This window comes from Hylobates moloch, unplaced genomic scaffold (genome assembly GCF_009828535.3).
Source record: "Hylobates moloch isolate HMO894 unplaced genomic scaffold, HMol_V3 SCAFFOLD_5, whole genome shotgun sequence".
NCBI classification, from domain to species: Eukaryota; Metazoa; Chordata; class Mammalia; order Primates; family Hylobatidae; genus Hylobates; species Hylobates moloch.
In genome coordinates, this window is record NW_026652280.1 from 55,234,177 (window position 1) to 55,257,737 (window position 23,561).

At 43.3% G+C, this 23,561-nt stretch overlaps 1 protein-coding gene across 2 annotated transcripts in view; it reads left to right on the forward strand.

The window, feature by feature from the left end:
* The window catches only part of OSBPL1A (oxysterol binding protein like 1A), a 233,523-nt gene that overhangs the window by 12,852 nt on the left and 197,110 nt on the right, over positions 1 to 23,561 (forward strand). For both annotated transcript variants that reach the window (XM_058438552.1, XM_032152621.2), the window contains exons 2-4: positions 8,241 to 8,363; positions 16,111 to 16,196; positions 17,852 to 17,926. In XM_058438552.1, coding sequence (XP_058294535.1) covers positions 8,243 to 8,363; positions 16,111 to 16,196; positions 17,852 to 17,926 — 282 coding nt within the window. In that variant the 5' untranslated portion in view covers positions 8,241 to 8,242. The remainder of the gene's footprint in view (positions 1 to 8,240; positions 8,364 to 16,110; positions 16,197 to 17,851; positions 17,927 to 23,561) is intronic.

Consider the following 23,561-nt stretch of genomic DNA (forward strand, 5'->3'; position numbering starts at 1 on the left):
TCTTGGCTCTTGCCTTACAGTCTTTAAACATGCGCAGGTGTCTAATATCCTAAAAGTGAAGCTGTTACTTTCTCTTCAGAAGGAAGTTGCTTTAAAGGAGTCTGGTGCAGTCTCCTTTTTATCCCCCATTCACTCCTCTGTTTACCAAAACCTATGTTTTTGCCTGTCTGAATTCCACTGGAGATACTCTTGGAGCTCGTCAGTGGCCTTCTATTTGCCAAAGCAGTTGGTGTTTTCAGGCCTTGTCTTTCTTGCCCTTTCTTTTGTACCCATCCCATTCCCTGAAACACATTGCTCCCTTGGTTTCAGTTGCTGCCACCCTCTTCTGTGTCCCCTCTCCACCCTTAGTCGTTTTTTGCCAACTCCTCTTCCTTGGCCTCCTTTGCCTTAAATAAATGTTGCTTTTCTCCCAGTGAGGGTTCTCATTTATTCCTTTGATTTTAATGACCACTTATATGATGATAACTCCCACTATTTAAATTATTTTATTATTTGTTTATTTTTAGAGACAGGATCTCCTTCTGTTACCCAGGTTGGAATACAGTGGTGCAATTATAGCTCACAGCAGTCTCGAACTCCTGGGCTCAGGCAGTCTTCCTGCCTCAGCCCCCCAAGTAGCTGGTATTTGAATTCTAACCTACAGGCCAGGTGCAGTGGCTCACACCTGTAATCCTAGCACTTTGGGAGGCCGAGGCAGGCGGATCATGAGGTCAGGAGATCAAGACCATCCTGGCTAACATAGTGAAACCCCATCTCTACTAAAAATACAAAAAATTAGCCGGGTGTGGTGGTGGGCGCCTGTAGTCCCAGCTACTCGGGAGGCTGAGGCAGGCCAATGGCGTGAACCCAGGAGGCAGAGCTTGCAGTGAGCCGAGATTGCACCACTGCACTCCAGCCTGGCCAACAGATCGAGACTCCGTCTCAAAAAAAAAAAAAAAATTCTAACCTACAACTGTTTTCTTGTACTTAAACTGTTATTAGCTAGCTACTTTCTTTTTCTTTCTTTCTTTCTTTTTTTTTTTTTTCTGAGACAGAGTTTCACTCTTGTCGCCTAGGCTGGGGTGCAATGATGTGTTCTCGGCTCACTGCAACCTCCACCTCCCAGGTTCAAGGGATTCTCCTGCCTCAGCCTCTCAAGTAGCTGGGATTACAGGGGCCCACCACCATGCCTGGCTAATTTTTGTATTTTTAGTAGAGACAGCATTTCACCATGTTGGCCAGGCTGGTCTGGAATTCCTGACCTCAGGTGATCCGCCCATCTCGGCCTCCCAAAGTGCTGGGATTACAGGCATGAGCCACCTGCCCCCGGCCCTTTGTTTTTTTTCTGAGACATGGTCTCTCTCTGTCACCCAGGCTGGAGTGCAGTGGCATGATCTCAGCTCACTGTAACCTCCACCTCCCGGGTTGAAGTGATTCTTGTGCCTTAGCCTCCCAAGTAGCTGGGACTACAGGCATGTGCCACCACCCCTGGCTAATTTTTGTATGTTTAGTAGAGACAGGGTTTCACCATGTTGGCCAGGCTGGCCTCCAACTCCTGACCTCAACTATCTGCCCACCTTGGCCTCCCAAAGTGCTGGGATTGCAGGTGTGAGATACCACGCCCAGCCTGCTAGTTTCTTATTGAACATCTTCATCTCTGTTTCCCACAGGAATCTCAAATTCACCACAACCAAATAGAGTCACATCTTCACTCGTGTTGTTTATTTTCTATCCCATATATTAGTTAATCTCCTTGTTATGTATCTAGTGTCCAAGGAATTTTGTTCACGCCTGTGATCTTGGTGAACTTCTTATTCAAACACCAGTTTACATTTTTCTTTTTCTGTATCTAATCACTAATGTTGGCAGAGAGCTAACCACTCCCCTTCTCCTCTGTGCAGCCACTGCTCCGTGTGCATTGCTGTACTTGGCACATGTTGTTGTGATTGTTGTTTGCATGTTTGTCCTGTTCTGGAGGGCAGGGACTATATTATCCATCATCGTACCTCCAGTGCCTATAACAGCCCCTATCATCAGTAGATACTCAAGAAACATTTGTTGAATCAATTTTAGTTTCAATTCCAGCATTTATGAGTAACTATTGTGGTCTATATATTATAATGGACTGTTTAAGTAGATAATAGACTTATTTATTTATTCATTTTTTGAGACGGAGTCTTGCTCTGTCACCAGGCTGGAGTGCGGTGGCGCGATCTCAGCTCACTGCAACCTCCACCTCCTAGGTTCAAGCAATTCTCTTGCCTCAGCCTCCCAAGTAGCTGGGACTGCAGGCAGGTCGCCACGTCCAGCTCATTTTTGTATTTTTAGTAGAGATGGAGTTTCACCATGTTGGCCAGGATCGTCTTGATCTCTTGACCTCGTGATCCGCCTGTGTCGATCTCCCAAAGTGCTGAGATTACAGGCGTGAGCCAAGGCACCTGGCCCAATAGATTTATTTTTATCCTTTTCATATTTATCGTACAGAACTTGAGAATTTTTTTAATCTTTTTTTTTTCCTGTAAGCCCAATATAGTAAGAACCTAAGGAAAATGTTATAAAAAACTTCTTGTATGTTTTGAAGATACTTCAAACATTTTTTGATTCATTCTTTAAAGGCATGAAAAGAATATTAAACCTTTTGTGTAATATGCCAGCAAGTCTAGACCATCACTCCTTATTTAATGTACATGATTGAAAATATATTTAAAAATCCCCTGTGATAAATGCCTTATTAATTAGACATGAAGCTTTTTTGGTTTTATCTTTAATAACTTACATTTTCCAGTTATAAAATGCCTTTATATTGTAGGAAATTTGGAAAATACAACTAACCAAAGAAGACATTTAAAACCATTCATAATTTCACCACAAGGAGTAACCACTGTTGACATCCTGATATCTTTTCCCTCTGTTTCTCTGCCAATATTTAGCAAATATATATAGAGCTTAATCTATGTAGGTACCATCTGTCCTAACAATATATTGCAATTTCATAGTTTTATAAATTATTTAAACATTTTTTTCTTTTTCTTTTATTTACTATTTTTTTTGAAGAAGGGTCTCACTCTTGCCCAGGCTAAAGTGCAGTGGTGTGATCTCAGCTCACTGCAGCCTCAACTTCCTGAGCTCAGGTGATCCTCCCACCTTAGCCTCTTAGGTAGTGGAGACTACAGGCGCGCACCACCATGCCTGGCTTAATTTTTGTATTTTTGTAGAGATGGGGTTTTACCATGTTGCTCAGGCTGGTCTTGATCTCCTGGACTTGAGATCCACCCACCTTGGCCTCCCAAAGTGCTGAGCCATTGCCCCGAGCTTCTTCTATAATATATTTTTATTAAAAAAATTTTTTTGAGACAGGGTCTCTGTTACACAGGCTGGAGTGCAGTGGCATGATCTTGGCTCACTGCAGCCTCGACCTCTTGGGCTCAAGTGATCCTCCTACCTCAGCCTCCCCAATGGCTGGGACTACAGGCTCATGCCACCATGCCCAGCAAATTTTTTTTTTTTTTTTTTTTAGACGGAGTCTCACTTTGTTGCCCAGGCTAGATTACAGTGGCACGATTTCGGCTCACTGCAAGCTCTGCCTCCTGGGTTCACGCCATTCTCCTGCCTCAGACTCCTGAGTAGCTGGGACTACAGGGGCCCGCCACCACACCCGGCTAAATTTTTTGTATTATTATTATTATTATTATTTTAAGTAGAGACAGGGTTTCACCATGTTAGCCAGGATGGTCTCGAACTCCTGACCTAGTGATCTGCTTCCCTTGGCCTCCCAAAGTGCTGGGATTACAGGCATGAGCCACCACGCCCAGCCTCATGCCTAGCTGATTTTTTGTATTTTTATAGATATAGGGTCTCACCATGTTGCCTGGCTGGGTCTTCTGTAATATTTTTAATGGTTTCGTAGTATTAGGCGAATGAGCTTTTATTGACGGATCTTTAATTTTTTGTTCTTTCTTTCTTTCTTTTTTTGAGATAGAGTCTCCCTCTGTTGCCCAGTCTGGAGTGCAGTGGCGTGATCTCTACTCACTGCAACCTCTGCCTCCCAGGTTCAAGCGATTCTCCTGCCTCAGCCTCCTGAGTAGCTGGCTTTAGAGGCGCCCACCACCACGCCTGCGTAGTTTTTGTATTTTTAGTAGAGATGGAGTTTTTTTGCCACGTTGGCCAGGCTGGTCTTGAACTCCTGACCTCAAATGATCTGCCCTCTTCGGCCTCCCAAAGTGCTGAGATTACAAGAGTGAGCAACTGTGCCTGGTCCTAATTTTTTTTCTTTATAAATAATGTTACAATGAATATAAATATTGCTAACATTTTAAAAAACATTAGATATTTTCACAGGTGAATGAATGCAGAGGGGATTAATATAAAAGCTGATTAGCAAACTGAAGAAAGGGCATTACAATCACTGTTAGATGAAGTTCCCCCAGAAATTTACTCTGAAAATAAGATTCTGAGTCATGACAGAGATTCTTTACTTGGCCAAACTTTAATCAGACTTCTGAACCTTCTGCTAGGTCCATCTATGCACTTCCTTGTAAAATCCTTTTTTAGCAAGAACCCTCCACCCTTGATATCTGATCAGGTTCCTCATCCTCCACCATCCTCCAGGTGGTGTCTGACCACCCTAGCTTGTCTTCAGCAACAACCCTGTTAGTTTGGTTTAGCCAGAATCCCCTTTGCCCCTGATGTTTCCTCTGAGTACTTTTCTACCCACTGACCCTGACCGTGCTCCTAGGCTATAATCCCACTTGTCCTTGCTGTATTCAGAGTTGAGCTCGAGCTCTCTTCCCCACTGCAAGACTGTCTTGCAGTGGTCCTTGTAACTACCACGGGGGTCTTGAATAAAGTCTTCCTTATCATGCTTTAATGAGTATCACTGAATAATTTTTTCTTTAAACAGCCTGAGCCTGGGTTTGGCTTCCTGCAGAGTTTATAAGAGCTTTTTCTTTTTTTTTCTTTTTTTTTTTTTGAGATGGAATTTCGCTCTTATTGCCCAGGCTGGAGTGAAGTGGCACAATCTCAGCTCACTGCAACCTCCGCCTCCTGGGTTCAAGTGATTCTCTTGTCTTGGCCTCCCAAGTAGCTGGGATTACAGGCATGTGCCACCACGCCTGGCTAATTTTTTTGCATTTAGCAGAGACGGGGTTTCACCATGTTGGTCAGGCTGGTCTCGAACTCCTGACCTCAGGTGATAGACCCGCCTCAGTCTCCCAAAGTGTTGGGATTACAGGCGTGAGCCACCGCCCCCAGCCTATAAGAGCTCTTTCAAAGGGAAGCCACTGAGCGAGGCCTTGTGCGAGCACTGGAAACAGGCTTTAGCCAGGCTGGTGGCTTGGTAGGGCTATAGTAGGGACCAGATGTGGGATCCTGGATCCAGGAATTTGTTGGGGGATTAGGCTGCTCTTCACTTTCTGCCTCTGAGCTCACAGGTATTTCTGAGGTGTGGGTGAAAGGAGAACACTTCTAAGGGGTGGAATTAGGACCCTCAGCTGGACATGCAGCAGAACATCCTTAGCATGTCGGCCAGATAAACCAAATATGGGTAAGAGCTAGGCCAGGCCCACAGCTAGATATCAGGGGTTTCCCCTCACTCTGGGGATTCCTTTGCTAATTTTCTGTTTCTAATGTCTTTGCTAATGTCTTCCTCTTCCTTGGTTTTTTAATTTTGGTGAGCTACACCCCGTTGGCTTCCTGAGAAGTGGTGTGTGGGAAATAAATTTACATACTGGTATATTTAAAAATGTCCTTATTCTACTCCTACTTTTAATTGGCTGGTTATAGAATTGGGCTGGAAATAATTTTCCTCCAGAACTTTTAGGTATTGCTTTGTTGTCTTTTGGATGCTTATGTTGTGATAGAGAAGTCAAAATCCTTCTGATTCCTGCTCTTTTGTTTATTACCTGGTATCTTTTGTTACCAAAGTTCTAAAATTTCATGATGATGTGCATAGGTTCTCTTTTGGCTGTAGATCAGAAATCTTCCAGAATTGTTGGGCTCTCATTAGGCCTTTCAATGCTGTAAGACTCCCTTAAATTCTTTTTTTTAAGATGGAGTCTGGCTCTGTTTCCCATGCTGGAGTGCAGTGGTGTGATCTCAGCTCACTGCAACCTCTGCCTCCCGGGTTCAAGCAATTCTCCTGCCTCAGCCTCCTGATATAGCTGGGACTACAGGCCTCCCCTACCACACCTGGCTAAATTTTTTTTTTTTTTTTTTTTTTAGTAGAGATGAGGTTTCACCATATTAGGCTAGTCTCAAACTCCTGACTTCAAGTGATCCTACCGCCTCGGCCTGCCAAATAAATTCTTTAGTTTCTCTGTCTCTCTCTTTTCTTTTTTTTAGAACTTCTGTTTCAATGTTCGACCTCCCAGACCAATTCTCTTAACATTCTTTTTTTTTTGAGACCAAGTTTTACTCTGTCACCCAGGCTGGAGTGCAGTGGCGTGATCTCAGCTTACCGCAACCTCCACCTCCCAGGTTCAAGCAATTCTCCTGCCTCAGCCTCCCGAGTAGATGGGGTTACAAGTGTGCACCACCAGACCCAGCTAATTTTTGTGTTTTTTGTAGAGTTGGGGTTTCACCATGTTGTCCAGGCTGCTCTTGAACTCCTGGGCTCAAGTGGTCCACCCGCCTCAGCCTCTCAAAGTGCTGGAATTACAGGCATGAGCCACTGTGCCTGGCCAACATTCATCTTTTATCTCCCATTTTCTTAACAGTTTTATTTTCTAGGAGATATTCTTAACTTATTTTCCACCTCTTTTATTGAAGTTTTAATTTTTGCTGTTTTTATTTCCAAAATTCTTTTTCTCAAGCTTTATTTTTTGTTTAAATAGCATCTTGCTTTTGTTACAGAACAGAATGTCGTTTATTATCTAAGGATATTTGTTATTATTTTTTAACATTTTCTTTGATACCTTGTTTTCTCTAGGTTGCTTTTCTTCCTCTTTGATTTTGGTCTTTGTCTTGCATGTTTAAGAGTGGGGAGCTAGAAAGTTGATTGAAAACAGAGAGTGGGTGGGCTCTGTTGACTGCTAACTTCACTATAAGGTTTGCCTGGCTTGGCCACTTGCTGGGAGCTCCTGGTGTCTCTCTTGTACTTTAGGGAATATAACTAGCTAAGTCTCATAGAGGGTAAAGCCTGGCTTGCCAGCATAAGAAATGCTGATTAGGGGAAGAGGGCTGGAGACAAGCTGTTTGGTCTGCTCTGTTTTGAAACCATGCCTTCAAAACCCATCCAGTCACCAGCCTATACAGCCCGTCTCTTTTAGCCTCACTGGAAGATGCATTTAACCAGTCCCCTGTTGATGACATGGAGTGGTTTCTAACTTTTCCACTATTACAAATAATGTAATCTTTATGAGCATGGTTTCAAAATAATCTTGTGTAAGATGACAGCAAAAGTGAGGGGAAAAATAAACATTGAAATAAAAAAAAATCTTGTGTAAATGTTTTCGCAGGATAAATTTCTAGAAATAGAGTTGCCCAGACAAAGTAAATGGTATATATGAATTTTGAAGTTTATTTGATATTGCCAAATTGCTGATCTCCACCTGTAATGTATGAAAGGTTGTATGCATTTATATTCATTTTAGCAGTCTACAGGAGTGCTATTTCCTGCCCATGCCAGCATTGTTTCTTGTCTTTTTTTATTTTTGCTAATTCAATGGGCAAGAAAAATATCACTTGTGTTTGAATGATTTTTATTTATTTGATTATTAGTAAGAATGACATACTTCTGGGAATTGCTATTTGTAATATTTGCTCATTTTGACAGGGCATTTATCTTTAATGAGTTTCTATTCAGAATGATTTTTTGCGCAGTTTTGAATGTGTTAGTTTACATGTTAGTCTTACACTATTCCTATATGAATGGTCATACTTTGACTTTATGTCTAATTTTGTTTTTTCCTTTTATGTCTAATTTTTAATAACTATTTGCATAATACTATGTATTTGACAGAATGCTTTCACATACATAATCTTACAACAAACAGCTTATGGGGTTGGTTGTATTTTGCAGATGAGGAAACTAAGGCCTTAAGAAGTTAAGAGACTTGCCCAAGTGTCTCATATACTGCTTCAATAATAATAGGAAGGGCAAGGGGTCTCAGGCTCAAGTTCTCACCCTGCAACGGATTTATTCAGTTGTGTCCGTCTTATCAGCTGCAAAAGGAGGATTCTTTCCCCTTTCTATATTAGCAGGTGATATCTAAAAGCTAATTATGTTTTTAGATAATAGCAATGTTATTATTTTCTTAATCTAGAAATGAGCACAGAAGCGGAGCAACAGCTTCTCCATCATGCCAGAAATGGCAATGCTGAAGAAGTAAGACAACTGTTAGAGACCATGGCGAGGAATGAAGTGATTGCTGACATTAATTGCAAAGGTAAACTTTGTAGCTTTCTCTTATGAGTCTGCACTACCCTTAGCATTTATTTAATGCTAACGTTTCTGATCTATCATGTAATTAATCTCTATCTCTCATGCTAGGAAGAACCCACAGATTGGAGGAAATGTCTCTCCTAGCCCCCCTCTAGGTCAGAGAAACTGAGGTCCATTCTTAAAATTGTTATGGATCCCAAATATTACAAGCCACAAGGGTGACCCTAGCCCACAGAATACATTCTATGATAATTTTTTTCTTCTTGAAGACATTGCAGTTGACCCAGCAGGTTTGAGTGTTTATTGTGTGCCCTGGAGATAATGATGAAGAGGCAGTCGGGATCCTTGCCCTTATTGAGCCTAGTGTAGTAGATTAATAGATCAGACTAGTCTGCATTACAAAATACGCACCAGGATGTGGAAGTGCAGGTATCATGGGAGAGGTGTGGAACTGGAACTTAAAGGATTAGCTTCTTGGAGGAAACCATTCTAAGGTGAAATGTGAAAGAGTGGGAGTTAACCAGGTGATGACAGAGAAGAAAAAATGGTTCACGGAAGAAGAAACAACATAGCAGCCAAGTCATAATGTGCCTTGTATAGCAAAGGGGCCAGTACATCACAACCTTGCATCAAATGTGCAGAGAAATAAAATGTGTTCTCTAAAATGGCTCTGGTATTGTAATAAACCTCTTCATGTTCTGGGAGGTGTGGGGAGAGTAAACGTTAGTCTTTGGGTACTTCTGTCTTTTTGTGTGTGTGTGTGTGTGTGCGTGTGTGCGTGTGTGTGTGTGTGTGTGTGTGTGTGTGTGTGTGTGTTTTGAGACAGGGTTTTGTTCTGTTGCCCAGGCTGGAGTGCAGTGGCATACTCACAGCTCATGGCAGCCTTAGACTTCTGGGCTCAAGCCTTTGTCAGACATCAGCCTCCAGAGTAGTTGGGACTATAAGCACATGCCACCACGCCTGGCTAATTTTTGTATTTTTTGTGGAAATGGGATCTTGCTATGTTCCCCAGGCTGGTCTTGCACTCCTGGTCTCAAGCGATCCTCCCATCTCGGCCTCTCAAAGTGTTGGGATTACAGGTGTGACCCACTGCATCTAGCCATACTTTTTTTAGTAGCCCTTTCGATAAAGTCTTGATCTCCCTTCCCCTGTATTTCCTCTAACTTGGTGTTTGAGTGTAGAGGCGAGCCTTGCTGTGTGTTCCTGCGGTGGAGAGGCACAGTTTCCTCGAATCTGTGACTTGGCTTTGGTTCCTCAGCCACCCTTGTCGTCCTGGTGCTCCTTAAGCATTGGAGGCTGACGTGAAACTCAGGTAGAAAGTCACTCATGTCTCTCAGTGTGTTGTGTGGCATAGGTAAGGCTCCTTGGCCGTATCAGGAGACTCTCATGTTGGCTTGTGTTACCCTCTGTCACATCTTCATCTGACACCTGGCCTAGGCTTGCTGGTTCAATGCAGACACCCTCCTGTTCCCCTCTTGGGAGAGTGGCATGTGGGAGCTAGTGACATGGGGGAACCTACAGCAGCTCTGGTTAGCCAAAATGTAGCCTTCCCTCAGGACACCTTACAGAGTCTGCTTTGATGTGGCACCTGGCAGGGAAGTGCTAAGATGGGCGACCTAGAGGGGGTCTTTTCCTGCATCCTGGAAGCAGCTTGCCTGTTCGCTGTGTCTCCTCAATGTATCCCACTTTCCGAGTTTAAGATGCAGAGCCACGTGTCTCAGCTTTTGTCTTTTTTTCTTCCATAGTTCCTCAGTCCCAGAAAGGGCTGGCTTCAGATGGATATTTTGTTCTTTTTGCTACTTCCTTCTCCTGTACCAGGGCAGCAAACCTCATGACCTCACCCTCAGTGGGGAAGAAATAGCATCTTTGCAATAGGGAAGAAACTGTGATCTGAGGATCTGGGTTGTCTAGAAACTGAGTTGGTAAAAGGAATTTTAAAATGTCTTTGTTATGGAGAATGATCTGAGGAAACAAATATTTAAAAAATAAAAAATGTATAAAATTTCCCCCTATTCTTCGGCAAAGACTGGCTCTTTATCTTTACCTCAGGATTCTATTTTGAATGCCAAAACATTTGATCATCCTCAGTGACCCTTTTCTGTCTGCCCTTCCCACCTCCACCCACGGTTGCCTCAGGCTAATTAGGAGAAAGTCATTACTTGGAAATGTAAAGCTGAAAAATATGTTAATTTTTTTTCAATTTTCACCTCATTATACCTGTCAGTCAGACTTTATCTTAAGGGCAGTTTGAAGGGTTGATGCAGAAGGTGACAAAGTCAGATGATATGCAGTTCTTAAGGGAGTGGGGAGGGGTGGGCAAGACCAGGCGTGAATAGTGTTTCCATGTGGGGGGTTCCTTCCTGGCATTTCTTGGTTTTCTTTCCTTTCTTTCTTGTTTTTCCAAATCATGACAAATTGGGAAAATGGCATAAATTAATTCTCCTGCAAGAATTAAAGGTTAACAGTCAACATACAGATGTTACTGTTTGGAAGGAATTCACTGATGTCAAGTTGAAAGTGAGGGAAAGAAGGGCTGATGTGAGTGGAAAGTGAAGGTTAGCGTTTTTAGGGTCTAGGAGAGGATAGAATTCGTTTTAATTGTAGCTGGTGTTGTGTTACAAGTATGTGTTCATGGTCCTGTCTGTTGCTAGTGTGAGTCATTCTTGCAAATAAATATTAATATGTATATGCATAATATACTTTTTGTAAATTCTGTGAGTGATGTTCCAAGAAATAATAAATTTTGGAAGCAACCTAAGTACTTACATTGGCAGTCTCAACACACAATTCTATGTAGTGCTGTCACTTTACTAGGAGGTCCAAATGTGAAGTTATTCGAATATTCCCCAGTTATACCTGCTGGTGTTTTAGTGTTTTAATATTATGTATAGTGTACTGTTCTTTGTAAATACTCCAAAGCTTGACATTTCTTATTCATTGAACACATCCTTTTAGATATCTGTAGGTAGTTAAAGAGTATAAAACCTGTTTGAAGTATTTTAAGAATAAATGTAGGATCTGGGAAATTTTTTTCTTTTTTTTTGAGACATAGTCTTGCTCTGTTGCCCAGGTTGGAGTGCAGGGCGCGATCTTGGCTCACTGCAACCTCCACCTCTTGGGTTCAAGCGATTCTTGTGCCTCGGCCTCCCAACTAGCTGGGATTACAGGCGCCCACCACCACACCAGGCTAATTTTTGTATTTTTAGTAGAGACAGGGTTTCACCATGTTGGCCAGGCTGGTCTCCAACTCCTGACTTCAAGTGATCTGCCTGCTTTGGCCTCCCAAGGTGCTGGGATTACAGGTGTGAGCTGCAGTGCCTGGCTGGATCTTGGAAATTTTGATTTCTTGATCCAGAATCCTATTTGGAAGTACTATATGTGAGGACACCAGGTCAGAAGCTGTCATAGGAAGTGAGAGGAGACAGTGTGGTTTGGATGGGGGCAGACGCAGTGGCAATGGAGAAAACTAGATGTAATGAATATTTAGGAGTTGGAGTCAGTTGAGTTAATTGAATGTGGGGTGAAAAGGAGAAAGCAGGAAGGTGCTGCTGCTATTGAGTGAGGAGGGGAATGAGGGGCCATCCATTGTGAACACACATGTGGGAGGGGCCCGGTGGTTCCTGTGAGTGTGTGTACGGAGGACGACAGGTGAGTTCAGCTTTGTGCTTTCTGAGCGTGAGGAACCCTTGCCCAGCCCAATGGAGATGTCTAGTGGACACTTTGGAGATGGAAATAATGGATTTTGAAATCAACAGCACAGAAACAATGGAAGCAGTGGAAGAGGGCCATGAAATACTTCCTTTTTTTCTTTTTCTTTCTTTTTTTTTTTTTATTTTTGCGACAGTGTCTTGCTCTGTCACCCGGGCTGGAGTGCAGTGGTGTGATCATGGCTTACTGCAGCCTTGAACTCCCAGGCTCAAGTGATCCTCCCACCTCAGCCTCTGGAGTAGCTGGGATTGCAGGTGTGCGCCACCATGCCTGGCTGACTTTTGTATTTTTTGTAGAAATAAGGTTTCACTACATTGCCCAGGCTCGTCTTGAACTCCTGACCTCAAGCAGTCTATCCGCCTTGGCCTCCCAAAGTGCTGGGATTACAGGTGTGAGCTACCATGCCTGGCTGAAGTACCATTTTTGAAGTTACCAGTAATGGACTAGTCGGGGAAAATAAATTTTCCAAAGGATATGGAAAAGTAGTGCCAGAGAAATGAGAGGACCCACAGGGTACAGGGCTGTGGCAGCCAGGGAAGAATGTGGCCGTGCTGTCCTGTGATGCAGTGGTGTTGGAAACCTGCCCCTGGGACCCAGTGACAGCATTTCTTGATAAAAATTGAGGATAGTGCTCATGACCTGGTGGGAGATGAGCCTCATCTGCAATGGGTGGGGGTTGACAGGAAGGAATGTTAGGTAGAAACATTCTACCAGTGAAGGGTAGAATGGGGAGAGTGAGGGGCACAGTAGCTGCCAGGGAGCACGGAGCAGGGAGGGTTTCATTTGTGTTTCCTCGTTAGATGGGAGAGACCAGGGTTCTTACTCCTTCCCATCAGCAACTAAAGGGGGAGAGGTTGAAGACAGGCAAAAAAGGAGGGCGTGAGAAGCAGGAAGGGATGGGCTCCAGGATCCAGGGAGAACGGTTAGTCTTAGACCTCGGGAGGAAAGTTTAGCAGAGTGCCTGTAGATATAGTTGGGATGGTTGATTTGGTGCTGGAAGCCCAGGGAATTCTATGAAAGCTTCTATTTTCTCTGTGAAGCTGAAATATGTCATTTGCTAAGGTAGAGTTGTCTGGGTAAAAGGCTTGAGGGGACTAGTGAAGGACTGAATTACTTTTTGTTGAAATATATGAGAGATGCTTGGACAGGGCCTTATAGAAGCGCCTTCAGCTAGTGTGAGATCCTGAGTTTATGGTGTGTAAATCCACAGGGCTCTTGTTTTTCTTCACCGTTGGTTAGCGACCTGGGTGTTGTTATGGAGAAACTGGGCTCGTGTACTTATCAGGCTTTGGAGTTTTTTTAGGCTACTGTGACAGATATTATAGTGATGCCAGGATTTTCAGGATATGATAAAGAAATGCTGAAGTGAGGGATTAACGAATAGACACTGAATTTAGTGAAGGAAGTGAAGATGGAGGGTATTTACATATACATGAAAGTGATTAGGCCTGGTGCAGTGGCTCACCCCTGTAATCCTAGCACTTCGGGAGGCTGAGGTTAAAGGATCGCTTGAGCTCAGAAGTTTGAGACCAGCCTGGGCAACATGGCAAAACGCTATCCCTACAAAAGAATCCAAATATTAGCCAGGTGTGGTGGCGCATGCCTGTGGTCCTAGCTACTCGGGAGGCTGAGGTGGGAGAGTTGCTTGAGCCCAGGAGGTAAAGGCTGCAGTGAGCTGTGATTGTGCCACTGCCCTATAGCCTGGGTGACAGAGGGATACCCTTTCTTGAAAAAAGAAAATGATTAGAGCTGGGGGCTGGATAAGTTGAAAAGAAAGTCTGGGGGATAGCTGTGTGGACAGGCTGGAAAGTTGGGAGTGCTTGGGAAAGTGACTTTCTGTGTTCTGAGTCCAGGGGTGATGATGGCACCCAGGCTGTGGCTCTGGCAGTGGGTCCCTGACCTTAAACAGAGGCACGGTTTGTGAGAAATGAGGGAAGCTGAGAAACTGAGAGACCAGGGTGCTGAATAGGCAGTTGACCCCCTGAGGATGGTGGCAGGATTTGCAATGGGGTGAAAGAATATGCTGCCCAAAGTTATTTGGTGAGGGGCAGATCACTGGGAGGCTGGCAGATGGCAGCAGAGAAGGCATGCGCAAGAGCTTTGGCTTAATGACAGAAACCTCAAAGGAGGAGCTGTGATGTGAGTGGAGAAGTCATCAACCAAAGGCAGTAGTCGGTTTTTTGTTGTTGTTTTGAGACAGTGTCTTGCTTTGTTGTGCAGGCTGGAATGCAGTGGCGCAGTCACGGATCATTGCAGCCTTGACCTCTTGGGCTCTGGTGATCCTCCGCCTTAGCCTCTGGAGTAGCTGAGACTGCAGGTGTGCACCACCAGGCCTGCTAATTTTTTAATTCTCTGTAGAGATGGGGTTTCTCTATGTTGCCCAGTCTGGTCTTGAACTCCTGGGCTCAAGCAGTCTGCCATCCTTGGCCTCCTAAAATGCTGGCATTACAGGCATGAGCCACCATGGCCCAGCCAGCAGTGGGAGTTTTGATGTGGAGGTTCACACAACTTCTGTTCAGTGAGGTACAGGGGGGATGGGGGACCCCACCTGAGGAATGAAGGGGAGATCCTTTTCAGGATGAGCTAGGTTTCACTAAGAACAGAAAGCAAAAGATAGGTTCAGTGAAAGAGACCGAGGCTCTGGAATTTATTGACTGTGTAATTAGGGGTTCCACAGGACACACACTTGAGAGGAAACAGATGTAGGAGTTTGGGTAAATGGCAAACAATCCCAGGGACACTGCTGGCAGCTGCAGTCCCTTGGAGGGTTGTTAGAGGCCTGTTGTGGGTGTGCTGAGGTTGTTGGCTGAGGTTTCTGTGGGTTCAGATCCTGGAATCCAGGAGCTGAGGGCAGTGTGTCATGTAAGTGAGGTACTGCAGTCTACAGTAGCTATGAAACAATCGCTCCTTCCCTGCAGTGGTCCCTGGAATAACATGTTCTTGGGCTGTAACAGCCCCATCAGGGCAGGTGACTTTGGGATTTGATAGGGCTGTATTCACTACAGTCTGATTGGGAATTTTGGGAAGCTTTTGGGCTATCTCAGCTCTAAACAGTGCCCTGAATATCTTTTTTGCTAAATTGAATTTGTAGTTTTAGTTTTTGCAACATTCAGTTGTTTATGCCTTTCCTCAGCTCTGCTGCTAGGATCTGACACTTCATTGCCTTTAACTTCGGTCCTCTCTTTCACCTTGGCAACCCAATATCCTCATTAACTGAGACTTTATCTGAAGTCAAAGACTCCACTTTCAGGCACTAGCTGTAGAGTTCACAGCTTTCCAAATCGTATTAGTCCATTTTAACACTGCTATAAAGAACTACCTGAGACTGGGTAATTTATGAAGAAAAGAGACTTAATTGACTCACAGTTACTCAGGCTTACCAGGAAGCTTGACAGGGAAGCCTCAGGAAACTTTTCAACCACACACTTTCAGAGAGTTCCTGAGAACTCACTCACTGTCACGAGAATAGCAAAGGGGAAATCTGCCCCTATGATCCAATCATCTCCCACCAGGCCCCCATTCCAATTCAACATGAGATATGGGTGGGGACAAATCCAAACCATATCACAGGTGCTGCAGGAAATATCCTTTACTGACTCTTGATGTGGTACAGGTGTACAGAGAGTTGCTGTGCACTGCCTTCAGCTCCTCCTTCCACCCTCCTGATACAGGTTTTCAAAGAGAGTTGCTCTTCCTGAACTATGTCAAGAAAACCCCTCTTGACCTGAAGATGGCAAGATGATTAAAGACTCGGAGCCCTAGAGTCAAGAAGCTGCTAGAGATCATCTAGCTCGAATGTAACCCCCGTCCTGTCTCCCTCTATCCTTTTAGAGGTGAGGACATCGAGTCAGAAGGTGGCACCAGATCTGCACCTTGTGAGTTCTCGTCCTTTACACCCATTACACTTCCTGGTCACATATCTTGCCTCTCACTCATCAGCAATGCATAGGAGAGTATTGAGGTAGCTTGTTATGGAGAAGTTAATTTTGTTGTAAAATTACCTAAATATAACCTAAAAATACCTTATATTTTTCCATTTTTAGGAAGAAGTAAGTCTAACTTGGGCTGGACACCTCTACATCTGGCATGCTATTTTGGACACAGACAAGTGGTCCAGGATCTGTTGAAGGTCTATTTATGACTTTAATTTTTAATGACTACAGTAAATATTATTGTTATGGAAATCTTAAGATGAAAGTCTTAGAAAAGCCTTCTGAGCCATAGTGACTTATTTAAAGCAATATTTCATCATTTAAGACACTTAATTCTTCTTTATTAAATAAATACATGAATTAGGTTAGCCTGATTAAAATTGTGTGTTTAATCATTAAATTTTTTATTACTAGCTTTTAAAAATTATAAAAGTGGGCATATTGAAGATTTTATTTTCAGTTTTTTGAGTGTGACAGTTGAAAAAATAACCAAAGTACACCCTAAATAATTAAAAAACAATCTCAATACACAAATAAAAGTTAAAAAAAAGAAAAAAACAATGTCACAATCTCTTAGCACTGTATTTAAAGAGAATTGAGAGCTCATATTTCTTAATTCTATGATGAATAACTTCTCACATTCTGATAGTTCTGAAATTTGGTTGCATCTTACAAGTCATCTGTACATTTAAATAATGGCATCTTTTTTCCTGAAAACTTATTAAATTGATAATGGAGGAAATGTGGTATTTCATTCAGAGATCATTCTCCTTTTTTCAATATGACTGCTTCTAAGTAGAGTGAAGGTATATGGATTTTTTTTTTTTTTTTAATCGAGACAGGCCTCACTTTGTCACCCAGGCTGGAGTGCAGTGGTATAATCTCGGCTCACTGCAGCCTTGACCTCCCAGGTTCAAGTGATCCTCCTGCCTCAGTCCCCCAAATACTGGAGCTATAGGCACATGCCTCCACACCTGGTTAATGTTATTTTTATTTTTATTTTTTTTTGAGACGGAGTCTTGCTCTGTCGCCCAGGCTGGAGTGCAGTGGCACGATCTCAGCTCACTGCAAGCTCCACCTCCCGGGTTCACGCCATTCTTCTGCCTCAGCCTCCCGCGTAGCTGGGACTACAAGCGCCCGCCATCACGCCCGGCTAATTTTTTTGTATTTTTAGTAGAGACGGGTTTCACCATGTTAGCCAGGATGGTCTCGATCCCCTGACCTTGTGATCCGCCCGCCTCAGCCTCCCAAAGTGCTGGGATTACAGGCTTGAGCCACCGCGCCCGACCATGTTTTTGTATTTTTTTGTGGAGACAGACTTTCACCATGTTGCCCAGGCTGCTCTCAAACTCCTGAGCACAAGCAATCCGCCCAAGTCAGCCTCCCAAAGTGCTAGGATTACAGTTGTGAGCCACTGCGCCTGGCCAATGGTGTATAGATTTTTAGTGAAAAGTACCTTTTTACTTTTTATTCTTCTACCTATCAGGTAGATTTTACCTTTCAGGAAACCTATATAGACACTACTATATGTGTGTGTGTATACACACACACATATATACATATACATACATACATACATATATATATATGAGATGGAGTCTCGCTAGATTGCCAGACTGGCCTTGAACTCCTGGGCTCAGGTAATTTTCCTGCCTCAGCCTCCCAAGTAGCTGGGACTATAGGCTCACACCACCGTGCTGACTTTTTATTTTTACTGTAAATTTAATTTATTGTTAGTAGTGACACCTAAACAATATTAACAATTTTAACTTTTTAAGGCTTTAATATATTTTGAAGGAATGATTTTCACCATTGTATATTTCTTGATACTTAAAGTGGTCATGTTTACTAGGCTGGTGCAGAAGTGAATGTGTTGAATGACATGGGAGACACGCCGCTTCATCGAGCTGCCTTTACAGGACGAAAGGTGAAAATCATTCTATGTTCAATGTTTGTAAGTGAGGTATTTGGAAGAGTAGTTACCGTTGCTTTCTCTATTATAGCCATCTGACCAGCAACCGAAGAAAGCCACACAAAAAAATGTATACACCAGCACTTTGGGTCAAAAGGCCACAAGATCTTTGAGTCAGACAGTGAGGTCCAGTACTAAGGTCGTGGAGACCCCCACTCTGTAGCATCCCTGTGAGGAGATCATTCCATTTCTGCTTGTGTACTCCAGCAATGGGGAACTCCTGATTATTCTTTTTTTAAAAAAATAGCTTTATTGAGGTATAACTTACGTTGCATAAACTTCACCTGTGATATTGTGAAATATATATTTGGTCTTTGACCTTGTACAATAAAGATGTACAAAAAGATGGCTGGCAACCCCTAGGTGGCTTCAGGATGGGGGCTGGTCACCAGAAAGACCAGGCAGGACTAGGGGGTTGGGACTTTCAGCCCAAATTTGCAACCTCCAGGGAGAGTAGAGGGGCTGAAGGGGAAACTGCTCGCTAATGGCCAGTGGTTTCATCAATCATGCCTATTTAATGGAACCTCCATAAAAACCCGAAAGGACAGGGTTCTAGGAGCTCCTGGGTAGCTGAACACGTGGAGGTTCTTGAACGATCGCGCCCCAGGGAGGGCATGGGTGCTCTGTGTCCTTCCTCCATGCCTTGCCCTATGCATCTCTTCATCTGTATCCTTTGTAATATCCTTTATAATAAACCGGTAAACGTGTTTTCCTGAGTTCTGTGGGCTGCTCTAGCAAATTAATGGAACCCAAACAGGGAGTCGTGGGAACCCTAACTTAAAGACCATCAATCAGAAGATCTGGAGGTCTGGACTTGCAGCTGGTGTCTGAGGGGTGGGGAGAAGTGCTGGGACTGAGCCCTCACCTGTGGGATTGATGCTGTCTCTGGGTAGATAGTGTCGGAATTGAATTGAAGGACACATAGTTGGTGTTTGCTGCAGAACTAATTGCTTGCTTGGTGGTGGGGAGAACTGTCCCCACCCACATTTGGTCACAGAAGTCTTCAGTATTACTTGCTGTGGTGGGAGAGCAGAGGAAAAGCATACTTTGATCACATATTGTAAGTGTGCATTTTAGTGATTTTTATAGATTTACACAGTTGTGCAACATCATCAAAATCCAGTTTTAGAACATTTCTGTCACCCCAGAAGTTTCCTCATGCCTGTTTATATTCATCCCCTTCTCCTTTCCCATGCCCCAGGGTACCACTGAATTGTTTCCTTTCTCTAGATATTAGGTATTTGCCTTTCCTAAACTTTTTTTTTTTTTTTTTTTTTTTTTTGACTGAGTCTTGTTCTGTCGCCCAGGTTGGAGTGCAGTGGTGTGATCTTGGTTCACTGCAACTTCTGTCTCTCGGGTTCAAGCGATTCTCCTGCCTCAGCCTCCCAAGTAGCTGGGATTACAGGCACCTGCCACCATGCCCAGCTAATTTTAGATTTTTAGTTGAGATGGGGTTTCACCATATTGGCCAGGCTGGTCTCGAACTCCTGACCTCAGATGATCCACCCACCTTGGCCTCCCAAAATGCTAGGATTACAAGCGTGAGCCACCACACTTGGCCTAAACATTTCTTGTAAATAGTATCATACAAACTTTTGTGTCTGGCTTCTTTAATTTAGCATAATGTTGTTCAGGTTCATCCATGCTGTAGTATGTATCAGTAGTTTGGTCTTTTTTATGGCTGAATATTCCACTGTTTGGATACACCACCTTTTGTTATCTGTTCAAGTTTTATTGAAAAGACTATCTTTTTGCATTGTATTGCCTAGATACCTTTATTGGAAATTAATTGACCGTAATTTAAATGTTTCTGGATTTTTTTTTTTTTTTTTTTTTTTTTGAGACAGGGTCTCGCTCTTTCACCCAGGCTGCAGGGCAGTGGCACAGTCTCGGCTCACTGCAGCCTCCACCTCCCAGGCTCAGGTGATCTTCCCATCTCAGCCTCCTGAGAAGCTGGGACTACAGGTGTGTGCCACCATACCTGGCTAATTTGTTGTATTTTTAGTAGAGATGGGGTTTCTTCATGTTGCCCAGGCTGGTCTCAAACTCCTGGGCCACCCACCTTGGCCTCTCAGAGTGTTGGGACTACAGGCATGAGCCACCACTCCTGGCCTGAAGGTTTCAACATAGAGATCTTGCAGTCCTTTTCTTAAATGTATTAACCAGCCTGGCTTTAATCTATGGAATCTGGAGTGAGTCTGGCCAGCTAATACCTCTGCTGAGTTAAAAAAAAATAAATAAATAAATAAATAAATAAAATTTGTTTGTTTGTTTTAGAGAAAAGTCTCACTCACTATATTGCCTAAGCTGGACTTGAGCTCCTGAGCTGAAGTGATCTTCCTACCTCAGCCTCTTGAGTAGCTGGGACTGTAGGCATGCACAACTGTGCCTGGCTTTCAGCATAGTATTTTAGGATTCATGCCTGCATCTGTGTAGCCTAGTGGTGAGCCTGTATTTGGGCAGCAATGGGCTCCATTACTCAATCCTCTTAGGCTTCTGTGCTCTGCCCTGGATCTATGTGTAGGCTGGAGAGTGCTTTCAGAGTCCAGGCATTTCCTGCTTCTTCCTCTGCTCTGACTTTTGCAAGGCCCCCTCTCCTTTCTCCTGCAGATGTGTGGAGTTTCCCAGCAGCCTGGGGTACCTGGGAAGCTTACCTACTCCTACTCCAGTTCTTTTGTTTTCAGGGTTGTCTCGTTAAGTTTTAGGCTGTTTTGCCACTTGCCTGTGTGGTAGGCAGAATCGTGGCCCTCCAAAGACATCCACATCCTAATCCTCCAAAACTCGTAAGTAGGTTAGGTTACACAGCAAGGGGAAGTTAAAGTTGCAGATGGAGTTGAGATTGCTCATCAGCTAACCTTAAGGTAGGAAAATTATTTTGGATTATCTCGGTGGGCCCAATGTAATCACAGGTGTCCTTAGAAGTATAAGAGAGGCTGAACACAGTGGCTCACGCCTGTAGTCTCAGCACTTTGGGAGGCCAGGGTGGAAGGATCACTTGAGCACAGGAGTTTGAGACCAGCCTGGGCAACATAGGGAGAACCCCGTCTCTAAAAAAAAAAAAAAAAAAAAAAATTGCCTGGTGTGGTGGTGTGCATCTGTAGTCCCAACTGCTCAGGAGGCTGAGGTTGGAGGAGTACTTGAGCCGGAGAGGTTGAGGCTGAAGTGAGCCATGATTTCACCACTGCACTCTAGCCTGGGTGACACAGGGAGACCCTATAAGAAAGAAAGAAAGATAGAAAGGAAGGAAGGGAAAAGAAAAGAAATAGCTGGACATGGTGGCATACTCCTGTAATTCCAGCTACTCGGGAGGCTGAGGCAGGAGAATCACTTGAACCCAGGAGACGGAGGTTGCAGTGAGCCAAGATTGTGCCACTGCATTCCAGCCTGGGCAACAGAGTGAGATTCCATCCCCCCACCGCCAAAAAAAAGAGAAAAGAAAAAAAGAAATAGAAGTGTAATAAGAGGGAAATGTGCTTATGAGAGAATCGTCAGAGAGATACAGTGTTTCTGCCTTAGAAACTGGAGGAAAGGGGGCTGTGAGCCAAGGAATGTGGACAGCCTCTAGCAACGGGAAAAGCAAGGAAATGAATTCTCCCCTAGAGCCCTTGCAACACCTTGATTTTTCCCAGCAAGACCTATTCTGGACTTCTCAAATACAGAACTGTGATGTAACACATTTCTTTCTGTTGTTTTAAGCCACCAAGTTTGTGGTCATTTGTTATAGCAGCGGTAGAAAGCTAATACACTCTAATAGAAAAAGCAGCCTCATGCTAGCAAGCATGTAGGTGTTCTCATTTGTTTTCTGCTGTATTTGCTACTTTTACTGGGTTTTTGCCTTTTGTTTTAAATCAAGTCATTTCCCTCTGGCAGCAAAACTGCTGGGTTTCACTGCCAGGCCTGCCCTGGTCAGACTTGTTTGGGGAGGTGGGGAGGACTAATAGCCTGTGGCTAGAAAGCTAAAGACTCCCAGTGTTCTTCCTCCAAGTTCCTGCCATTCCTCTGGAGTAACTGCCTCTCAGTTTGTTTCTTTAATGGATATCCAGCACCACAAAATGGTTAGTTTTGACAATTTTGTCCAGCTTTATGCTCATTTTTTCAGGATAACAGTTCTCTTATCCTTTCATAGCTAAAAGTTGCTTTACCCCATATTAATTTTTTTCATTATTTAAATGATATGCAAAATTAACTATTACATAGTGTATTTCTTGTATATTCTAGTTGTTGACCATAGTCCAACATGATACCTAAAGGTTATTTCGTAAGCACATGATTAGAAGCTTTATGTGAATTTATCACAAGTTAAAGAACGAATTATTATATCGTTTCACACTTTTCATTATCCTAATGACGAGATTTAACTTTTAATACGTTACCGTGAGTCAATTCTGTATGTGCTAAGCATGTTTGAATTAGTACGTTTTATACCACTCTTGTCTATTTGTTCATAAATTGATACTTGTGAACCAGATATAGAGTCTTAACTCAAGCTGAGAAAAAAGAACCTTTTATAATAAACAATAAAGTTTGTGGTTAATTTCTATGCTTGACTTTGTGGGGTTTCAAATATGAGCTGCAGATGGCTCGATTTGCCTGACTACGTGAACTACTTGCTGTTTCCCTTTATAGTCTTGTATTGCTCATTCTTTTCTATATACCTAAGAAAATTCTATTGTCATCTATTACTACGTGGCCCAGATTTACCCATTCAAAGTGCTGCTCAAATGTAATATCCATAAATTCTTTCCTAACATCTTGCAGCTGGAAGGAAACGATACTCTTCCAGGTTTCCTGGGCACAGTACAGCACTTTCATTCGTCTTCTACCTTGTATTAGTGTTATTTTTGTCTATGTCTTTTTTTTTTTTTTGAGATGGAGTCTCCCATTGTCACCCAGGCTGGAGTGCAGTGGCACGATATCGGTTCACTGAAATCTCCGCCTCTCGGGTTCAAGTGATTCTCCTGCCTCAGCCTCCTGAGTACCTGGAATTACAGGCGTGTGCCACTATAGTTTGTATTTTTAGTAGAGACAGGGTTTCACCATATTGGCCAGGCTGGTCTCGAACTCCTGACCTCAAGTGCTCTCAATCTCAAAGTGCTGGGGTTACAGGAGGGAGCCACTGCACCCAGCCTGTAATCTGTGTCTTAACTCTGCTACTAAGTTGCATTAATCTTGCTAGCAAGGAATTATCCTGTCTTGTTTTTTGTGTCCCCATGAGCACAAGGTAAGTTTTACCTCCCATCTCTGTAATTACCTAGATCAAATAAGTTCATTCATCTGTGTTCAGCTCTTTACATATTTGGCCATTTTTCCTATTTTCTTGAACTTTGAACGTGAGACCATGCTAAATTGGGCCTCAGTTTGACATGAATATCAGCATATATATAGTAAGTCCTCACTTAATGTCAATGATAGATTTTTGGAAACTAACTTTTGGATAAACGATGTATAAGGAAACCAACTTTACCATAGGCCAATGCATATAAACAAGAGCTAAGTTCCTACAGAATAGTTCTAGTCACAAAAAAAAGACCGCCAGGCATAGTGGCACATGCCTGTAATGCCAGCACTTTGGGGCGCTGAGACAGGTGGA